The sequence below is a fragment of the Sciurus vulgaris genome (genome assembly GCF_902686455.1).
Source record: "Sciurus vulgaris genome assembly, chromosome: 17".
Classification (NCBI taxonomy): domain Eukaryota; kingdom Metazoa; phylum Chordata; class Mammalia; order Rodentia; family Sciuridae; genus Sciurus; species Sciurus vulgaris.
In genome coordinates this window covers 33,812,895-33,822,945 of record NC_136478.1, presented here as the reverse complement: position 1 = coordinate 33,822,945, position 10,051 = coordinate 33,812,895, and the positions used below count along the sequence as shown (strand labels likewise).

Below are 10,051 nucleotides of genomic sequence, written 5' to 3'. Positions count from 1 at the left end.
AGTCGCCCGCAGAGCCCAGGAGTCCCGGAGGCCGCGGGGTGGGGGAGGGGGCAGGGGGCGGGGCGGTGCCTCCCACAGTCCTTTCCCCCCCGGAGCTGGCGGCGACCTCGTGCGGCCTCCCTAGTCTCAGCGACCAGGAAGCGAACGCCGGGCGGTAGCGCGCGCGTCGGAGGCGCCCGGACGCCAGGTACTCGGGCCCCCGCTGCGGCCGGCTCGGGGACGGTTGGGCAGGACAGTTGCGGCCCCCGTCGCGCCGCGCCGCGGCCTCTGTGACGCACGGCGCGGCCCCGGGGGTGCGGGGCTGGCGGGCGGCGGGGGCGGGGCGAGCGCGGGAGGCGGGCGGGGCGGGGCGGAGCGAGCGGGGCGGAGCCGGCGGAGGCCCCGCCCCGGGGCCGGAGGAGCGAGGACGCTACGGAGCAGGCGCGTCCCGCCGCCGCTGCCGCCGCCGCCGCCGCCGCCGCTCGCCCTTCTCCGGAGCTGCCGCCGCCGCCGCCATTTGCACGGGGACCCCAGTGACAGGGGCTCGGCGGAGGGGCGGAGGGAGGGGGGGAGGGCCCGCGGAGCCCCCGAGGGCGGGAGCGACGCCGCCGGCGCCGGCCGGGCTCCCTGCGCGACCGCGCCGCCCGTGGCGGGCCCCGAGCAGCAGCAGCGGCAGCAGCGGCAGCAGCAGCGGCAGCCGAGGCCGGGCGTGCGCCTGAGGCGGCGGCGGCGGCGGCGGCGGCCCTGCGGGCGGCCGGGAGGGGCGGGGGCAGCGGCCGCCGCCGTTTGATGGATCCGAGGATCGCCTGGTTCCAGCCAGAGCAGCTCGGACCGTCCAACAGTCTGTGGATGCAGATCTGGGAGACGACCCAGGGGCTGAGGAACCTCTACTTCAACCACCACTGTCACAGCAGCGGCGGCGCGAGCGGCGGCGGCGGCAGCAGCACGGCCACCGGCGGGAGCGGCAGCAGCACCGGCAGCCCAGGCGGCGCGGCCCCGGCCCCGGCCCCGGCCCCGGCCGGCATGTACCGCTCCGGGGAGCGCCTGCTGGGCGGCCACGCGCTGCCCGCGGAGCAGCGGGACTTCCTGCCCCTAGAGACGACCAACAACAACAACAACCACCACCAGCCGGCGGCCTGGGCCCGCCGGGCTGCCGCGGGCCCCTCGGCGTCCTCGTCCCCCTCGGCGTCCTCGTCCCCGCACCCCTCGGCCGCAGTCCCTGCCGCCGAGCCCGCGGACCCGGCCTCGGGCAGCAGCAACAAGAGGAAGCGTGACAACAAGGCCAGCACCTACGGACTCAACTACAGCCTGCTGCAGCCCAGTGGAGGGCGGGCCGCGGGGGGCGGCCGGGCCGACGGTAGCGGAGGCGTGTACAGCGGGACCCCGTGGAAGCGGAGGAACTACAACCAGGGAGTCGTGGGGTGAGTGCTGGCCCTGCGGCCTGCTGGTCTGGCCCGTGCACACGCGCAGCCGGGCACACGCCCACAGAGGGGGTGGGGGAGCCCCAGAGAGGCCACCCCCACGGCCTGCCTAGGCTGCTGCTCCTCTGGGGGGACTGTGCCAATCCCCCCATCCTCCAGCCAGCAGTACCTTCCCCCAGCCCTCTTTAGCCGTCCCGTCTTGTGTAGACATCCCCTCAGCTATCTACAACCTCCCCTCACCTTCCTTAGTCATCCACACCTCCGTCCCCCTCTTCTTAACCGTCCACACCTTCGCTGAGCCCCCTTTATCCATCTGCTCGACCCGTCCCTTCCCCTTAGTCCCACCTTCCGTCCCCTGACCGCCCCCACTCCAGCCCTCCACACCTTCGTCCCCATCATCACACTCCAAGATGAGGTCCCTTAGCACGGTCCGTATCATTCATTCCCTGAGAACATTACTGCGTTGGTGTCTTTCGATGGTTTAGGACCTGGAGGTGCTCCTTGCCAAGAATAGAAACATCCAGAATGCTCCTCCCCTCCCCCAACCCCAGACAGGAATCATGTCAGCCCTGAAAGGCATTGCCTGCTCTTGACCTTTTGGCCCATCTTTTAATTTTATTTAAAAAATTTCCTGTATTAGGGATGCCCTGTCTTTGGGGAGGGAGGGCTGAGGTGACAGCTAAGTTTAGGCTAGTAGAGGTGGTGAGCTCTTCTGAGGCCCTAATAGAACTTTCCAGGAGTTCATGGTCCGGGGCTCCAGCTTCTCACTGTAAAGTTGTCATCTTGGCAGAGGGAGCCAGTGCTTTCATTCTAGGGGGTAACTTTATGCTAATGAGTGAATGTTGCACCACTGGTGACTTTGTGTTTAAAGTTCAGCTCTTACAAAATGGAATCTTACCTGACCCCTGGTGAATTATGTACATAAGCCCGGAATGTTTCCAGCTAGACTTCCCTTCTGGAAGAGCCCTTGTTCTGGAAAAGGTTACTGAGTCATTTTTCTTTTGTAAAATAAATCTTTCGGACTGTGAGAGAGAGAGAGAGAGAGAGAGAGAGAGAGAGAGAGAGAGAGAGAGAGAGAGAATATGAGTGTGAGTGTGTGAGAGAGAGACACACACACACACACACACAACACAGTGAGTATGGAAAACCAGCTTTCAAATTGCTTTTCATTTTTCAGGGCCTGTTTTACATTGAGGCTAGCGTACACAAATGAAATCACAATTAGTAATCCTGAGTGAACCTTTTCTTAGAGTCACCCATTCAGATCAGCCCCGTTTGGCAAGGAGAGACAGATCTGTGTACCTTTTTGAAGGTCTGGGTAAAATGAGTTGGTGGGTTCCATCTGCTTCTAGTGGGTTGGTGTCTGCTATATGCTACTATTACTACTCCCACCTTTTATGGAAAATGCAGTCATGCGCTTTAGGACTGCTGCTGGGGTATAGGGCAGATCTGCCCTCACTTTCCAGAGGGGAACCCTTTAGGCTTGAGTCCTTTATTGCTAGGCTTCAAGGGCGCTCTCCATGGTCATCACATTTTATTTAAAGGCTTGTGGTTCCATCCTGTTAGCCTTTCCAAGTCGAAGCATAAACCTGTGGTTTAGTGACAAACAAATTGATATTGAGGGGTTCTGGTAGTTTCGTTTTACAGGAATAAGCTCCAGTTAAGTAATCACTGTCAACTAAAGCCTTGAAGTTCCCTAATTGCATTTTACTGAAATCTCTTTGCTTGTGTTTCTAGAAAAGGTGCATTATAAATCCAAAATCCTGGTCACCTTTTTTTTTTTTTTTTTTTTAAATTAAATCAGAAATTGTCTCCACCCCTCCCCCCTTGCTGTTTAATGTAAAGGATACCGCAAAAGGTTCACATTTGAACCTTGTAGAAGCAAAATGTTCTTGTTCCTGATTCAAATATTATATTGCCCTCAAAGGGATTAGGAGAGGAATTTTCATTTCCCAGAGGGATTACTGTTCAAAAACTGATTGTAAAATTGTTTTAAAACAACTTGTCACTTCTTCAGACTTTCCTTTTTTTTGCCCCTTCCTTTTGAAAATGTCAGCAGTTAAAATTTTTTTCAAATTTTCAATTCTGAGACCTTCTAGTTTTGAAAAAAATATATTAAAACAGTTCTGAATAGTGTTTGTGTAAGAGACTCTGGTTGCTTAATTATTCTTGATCTATGGATAAGTTTTGATTTGTGGATCTTTATTTCTTTTAAGGAAGTTTTGCTGTTTTTAAAACAGGTATGTACAAAATCTGGAATCAGCGTATCTCAGTATTTTGCTGTTCTGAGATTAACTATAGTAAAACTGTTACCAACATTTTCTGCATTCTTAGAATGTGGCTGACACTTCGCTAGTAGATTAACAAGTTGGAGTGGTTCCTGGCTTCTGGGTTAGCTAGCTAGATAGGAAGATGAGGTATCCAGGTGCCTCCTCTTCTCCCCACTGTGAAGAGTAGCTAGAAACTCTGGGATACGTGTGTATTGCTATCTTGTTCTCTACGTCAGCGGAACCGGTTGACTTGTTTCCTGAACACTCCTTTGAGCTACAGTTCAAATCCTGGCTTTTTCCATTGCTCAAGTTCTTGCTGTTTGGTTCCTCAGAACTCTTGTTCTTGCTTCATGTTCTTGGTAGAGCAAATGTATATTTAACTTTCCTTTTTTATGTGTGTTATCTCTTACCTTTTGGGGGGTGGAAATTTCTTTAGCACAAAATATTTGGATTTCATCATAAAGACTTTGTGGTCTTCTTTCAAAATGAAACTCCCCTGGGCGCATTTACCATCTCTGCCTTTGTCCCTGTATAACCATAGGCCCAGGGAGTTTATTTTCTTTATCTTTTTACTCCTTCCAGTATCCACTTATCCTTTTTCTTCAACTTCAGACTCCATTCCGCTTGAGAGCTGGGTGTAGTATAGGACATAGTCCTGCTTCTGCTTGTCAGTGAAGAGGAGCCATAAGCCCTTTCCTTTTCAAAGATTTAATTGTTGATCACCATGGAGAAAGAAGGGATAGCAAAAAGTTGCAAACACAGGGAATTTACAGATATTCAGAGCCCTTAGTCCTGAGCCTGAGTGTCCAGAAACTTCTTGTGGAAGGCGCTTGGTGCTTGTCCAAGCACATGAGAATAGGTTTGTGTTGGCTGTACTGTGAGATCTGTAGGTGGTTTGTCAAGGCTTGGATGACTTATTCACAGTAATGGCTTGGAGTGTGAATTTGATGAGGGGACATCAAGAAGACCCCATTGGGAAACTTAATTTTTTTCCCCCAGTTCTAGGGGTTGAATCCAGGGCCTTGGAAATGATAATGCTACATAAATGTTCTACTGCTGAGCTGTACCCTCAGCCCTGGGAAACTTAAGTTTAATGAATAATTTCTTGACAGTAGGAATTGGAGGATGGAAGGATGAATGAATGTGAGAAGTTATTACAAGGTAAGGATGAAGAGGATCCCCTTCCCTTGGTGAATTTAATAATTGACGGCTTTGTACTTGAGTGGCTGGGGAAATGTTTGTTATTGAAAATAAGGGCTGGAAGGACTGTTGATCTGGGGCAGAAGATGTGGTGATGTTGGGTGGAAATGTCTAGCAGGGACTGGAGATTCATGGTGAATGCTGTGTTCTTTACTGCAGTGGACAGTGTTGTCCCATGTGTGCTATTTTTCTAGTACTTTGGTTTACTATGTCACAGTAAACCCAAGGTGCTGATGGTTTACTCTGGCATTGGCATTATGGCTTATTTCTAAATAATGTCGTCAGGGGGTTGGTGTTATTGCTGGGCTCCACAGTAATCAGGCAGATTAACAGATTGAGTAGGAAAGAATTTAGAGACCTGGTGTTTGTACTAAGTTTAACTTCTGTGCGTTTGCATATGTAGCTAAAAGTAATTCTTTAGTGAACTGGGACCTTCAGGTTACTGACTGATTTGTGTACAGAAATGTATTTTAAAGAAGACAAGTAGATTCTACACTTACAGTGTAATTTGTACCTGAGACTTTCCCCAAATCTGGCATACTGTTTCAATTAAGTTACTTTCATGCCACAACTTGTGTCTTCCATCTGGTATCTGTGGCCAGTGAGCCTGTCAAGAGTCATTGGCATTTCATTGTTTGAACTCTTTTTTTCCATCCCCATTAAGTTTTTAGCCATTGAAAAGCCAAAGGAAACAGAGACTGGAGCTTTTGGAGTCTATCTTGTGTTCACATACGTTTAGAACATTGCAGGGAAGATAATATGTGAAAAGGATACTAGAAAAGTCTAAGAGAGGATGTGTGTGTGCTAGAACAATTCTGATCTTGGTATGCTCAGTGGCCCTACATTTCAGCTCCTTCCATGAAACTGCTGCCAGAAAGTCCTAGTGCTAGGAGTCCAGAAGGTATATGGGAAGAGGCTCCCTTGCTGATATTGGACTGGTCAGGTAGTTGTCTTACTTGTTGGTTCTCAGATAATCTGTATACCACAGGAATGGTATAGAAATGGGTGGCAGTGAATGGCTAGGTATTCTTATACCTGTTGAAGCTGAGAAAAACTAAAAGCACTTTTCCTGTGGGAAGTAGAAAAGCAGGGTGATGTGTGCTTTCACACAACCGTCTACTCTGTTCTTTTGACTGTATTAGAGTAACATTTAGTGGAGGGAACTATTTCAAGATCACACCCACGGCACTAGAGACTGTATTAATCATTGTATACACACAGGTACAAAGTATTCTTGATGGGGCTGTAGATGCTGCTTTGAAGAATTAGGGTCCAGTTACCAGCAGCTGCTCTTTGCTCTTTTCTACAAAGCTAACTGGACAGCTCTTTGTAGAGCTGGATAGCCTCTTAGCTGTCAGAGGCTGACTGATAGAATGTCCTTTCCACACCAATTCTGGGGTGCTGGGGACTCAGTTGCTGCAGAACACCAGAAAGTCTTTAGGTTCGTTTTACTATTTTTAAGATTACAAATAATTATTTTTTAAAATAAGTGATTATATATTGAAGTTGAGGATGGCCTTGCACTAGACTTTTCATTAATTTGCAGCCACACAGCAGGTAATACATTTAATTCCATCTGATAAGTTACTTGATGATGCAAAAGACTTTGGTGTACTCAGAAGTTTGGGTCATACGGAAATTGGAGGTAAAGATTTTAGGAAAAAATTAAATGTGGAGCCACACATGTTGTGTACTGGTTTTTTGTTCACTTTAACAATTTCAAGTCTGAAAAAAATCTTAAAATTGTGCACAGAGATTTTGTATAGTATCTGGTAACTGAGCTTAGGAATTCTAGCTCAAGTCTTGCCTTCTTCTGAAATATGTATTTAGTGCAAAATCCTTTGCTTCCAAGTTAGTTGATTTAATAAAAATACTTAATAAAATGGAAACCTTTATTACCATGTTTCAATTACTGGGCTAAATCTTTTCTATTTGTTATAATTAATCTACATACATAGCTCCATCTATTCTTTTTTAACTTTTTATTTTGAAATAATTTACAGATTTATAGGAAGTTGCAAAAACTAGTGCAGATAGATTTCATATTTCCTTTGCCCAGTTTCCCCTAGTGGTAATATCTTACATAACTGTTTCATATCAAACCCAGGAAATTGACATTGTTACAATCCATAGCCTATTTTAGATTTCACCAGTTCCACATGTACTTATTGTGTGTGTGTGTGTTGTTCTGTGTAATTTTCTCACATGTAGATTCATGAAGCTGCTACCAACCATCCAGGTATAGGACTAGGTTGGTTTTGGTGCTGTTACTGCTATGGCCTGGGTTCATTTTCCATCAGGGAAACAGTAGCAAAAAAAAAAAAAAAAAAAAAAAAAAAAAAGAAACTATTCCATCACCTCAAGGATCCCTGGTGTTGCCTGCCCCTTTAGAGTCACAAACACACCCACTTCTCATCCTTCACCCCTCACAACTACTGATCTGTTGCCCATATCTGTAATTTGCCATTTTGAGAATGTTACAAAAATATAATCATATAGTATGTAACTTTGGCTGTTTTTCCTTTCACTGTAATTCCTTTGAAAGCAATGGGAATTGTTGCATGTGTCAGTAGTTCATTGTGTAGTTTAACCATTCACCTGCTGAGAGACATCCAGAAGAGTGGTTTCTAGTTTTTGACTATTAAAAATAAAGCTGCTATGAACATTGGTGTACACAGTTTTATGTGGAATTTGTTTTCATTTTTAAGAGATAAATGTCCAGTAATGCCATGTGATAAATAAATGTTTTGTTTTTAAATAAATTGCTAATCATTTTCTAGAGTAACTGTATTATGTTCCTTCCAGTAGTGTACATAAAAGAGATCAGATTCTCTGTATCCTCTCCTGCATTTGGTGTTATTGTTGTTTTTTAGGTTAGCTCTTCTGATATGTGTAGTGATAGCTTGTTGCATTTTAATCATATTAACATTTTCATAAATATCCCACTTAATTTCTCCCCCCAATGCTGAGGGATGAACCTAGGGCCTTGTGTGTGGTAGGCAAACATTCTACCACCGAGCTACACACTCAGCCCTCCACCTAATTTTAATCTTAATTAGTTTTTATTTGAAAATTTTGTTGACAGTAATGAGAATTTTCTCAGTTAGAAATCTCCAAATAAAGTTGAAACTGCAAAGGCCTCAGCTGGCTGGAGGTATAGCTCCAGTGGTAGAGTGCTTGCCTCGTATGCACAAATCCCAGCACTAAAAAAAATCAGCAACAACAAAAACTCAGTTTTCAAGTTTTAATTTGGTTTTGCTCTTAATAGTATATCTAAAATTTGTCTTCAAAGTTCTTTTTAGTGTTTTTTTTTTTTTTTAAGACAGGCGCTCTCTCTCTCGCGCTCTCTCTCTCTCTTTCTTTCTCTCTCTCTCTGATTTTTTTTAGATGTTGATAGACCTTTATCTTATTCATCTATTCATATGTGGTACTGAGAAGTGAACCCAGTGCCTCACACATGCTAGGCAAGTGCTCTACCACTGAGCCACAACTCCAGCCTAGACAGGGTCTCTCTCTGTGCCCAGGCTAGTCTTGAACTTGTAGGCTCAAGTGATTTTCCTGCCTCAGCTTCCCTAGTAGCTGGGATTATGGGCATGCACAACTGTGCCCTGCTGGTAAATGGTTTGTGCAGTATTGGTGTATCTGCAGAATGTGTGGAATAAGTACTTCAAATCTATCCCAGAATAATTTTTCTGAAGTGCTTTCTGGATTAAGAATTGGGACTTGGCCCATCATTTTTCCCTTACTGGCCCTGTGTGGTCAGTGTCGATTCTGTCAAAATGAAATTCTTTAACATCATCAAGCATTGTAAATTAATTTGTTTGTGTTCGTTCTTTCTGTTTTGTGAATTCTCTCCAGGGGCACTCTGCCACTGAGCTATATTTACAGCCCTTTTCATTTTTTATTGGGAGTCAGGGTCCTGGTAATTGCCTAGGCTGACCTTGAACTTGAAATCCTCCTCCCTTATCCTGAGTAATTGGGATTGCAGGCATGTGCCACCATACCTGGTTAAATGAATTCTTTCACTGTTATTTAAACCTTTTAATCTCTAGCTTTATCTGCTATCTGTTTTCCCCCCATTAAACTTATTTGTTGAATTGGGTGTGTTTTCCTATGGATTTTCTGGGTTTTGCTGTTTATGGATTTCTCTGGTTTTTGCTGAGTGCATTCTCATGATGTCAGTTTAATATGTTCTTTTGGCCCCTTTATTTTTTGTAAATTTGTAACTAGAGCTAGAGACTTGTGTAGATTTTCTTTCCTTTTTCAAGGATACTTCTTAGGTTGTGGTGTGTGTGCTCTGATAAGACCTATGGTGTCTGAATGTCTTTTTTTTTTTAAATGAAATTAATAATAATTAATGATCTTTGTATTTATTAATTCATTAGGATTGTAAATTTGTTCTAATTCTCTTGATCCTTTTTTTAATTGTTAGCTGTAATGCTTCTAAAAGGAGAAACTTTCCCTTGTTAGTTCTTTGGTTATCATAAGCGTATAGGATATTTATTTATTTAAAAAGTACTGGGGCTAAAACTCAGGACCTCGTGCAAGCTAGACCAACACTCTGCCACTGAGCTACATCCCCAGCCCAAGGTACAGTTCTTAAGAGGGTAAGCAAGCTAACAGTGAGAAAGAAGATATAGTTTCTAACTGGTTTTGGGAATGAACTGTTGTCCCCAAGAGGAGAAACAAGGTAGGCCACAGGAAGCAGAAGTGGGCTTTGGGATGACTGGTGCCATATGTGTAAAGGGGAGTTAATTCCACCTGAGGTGAACTCCAGTTTTGGTCAGTGGCTGGGAATGTCAGGGGAGTCCTTTGCCCACAGCCATATTGGCCTTTGCCTTCAGCCTGTTGTAGATGAAGGAAACCCTGGCAGACCTATGACCCTGAGCCTCCGTTCAGGAGACAAAGTTCACACAGCCTTAGCTCAGTAACCAGGAATAATGCATTTATTTTTTCTTGAAATTAGACTTAGATTATGTTTCTTCAATGCTATTGTTTGTAACCTTAGTAGGAAATCTTTTCCACTTTCAGGCTAATAAGCCACACAGCCTCAAAGGAAAAATTCCTACTCAGAGTATATTTGTCAAGCCCACCCCTCCTCCCGCCATCAAATATTTATTTTAAAGTCCACTATTTACTTTCAAAAGCTGTGGGGCAAGTTGGTAGCTGTGAAAAGGAAGG

General features: G+C 45.8%; 1 protein-coding gene across 2 annotated transcripts in view; it reads left to right on the top strand.

Annotated features, from left to right (window-relative positions):
• Positions 1–584: 584 nt before the first annotated feature.
• Positions 585–10,051, top strand: part of TENT4B (terminal nucleotidyltransferase 4B) — a 65,024-nt gene continuing 55,557 nt past the window's right edge. The window contains exon 1 of one of the 2 annotated variants that reach the window (XM_079117289.1): positions 585–1,400. In XM_079117289.1, the coding sequence (XP_078973415.1) occupies positions 769–1,400 (632 nt within the window). In that variant the 5' untranslated portion in view covers positions 585–768. The remainder of the gene's footprint in view (positions 1,401–10,051) is intronic. The other variant, XM_079117290.1, reaches the window with a different exon arrangement.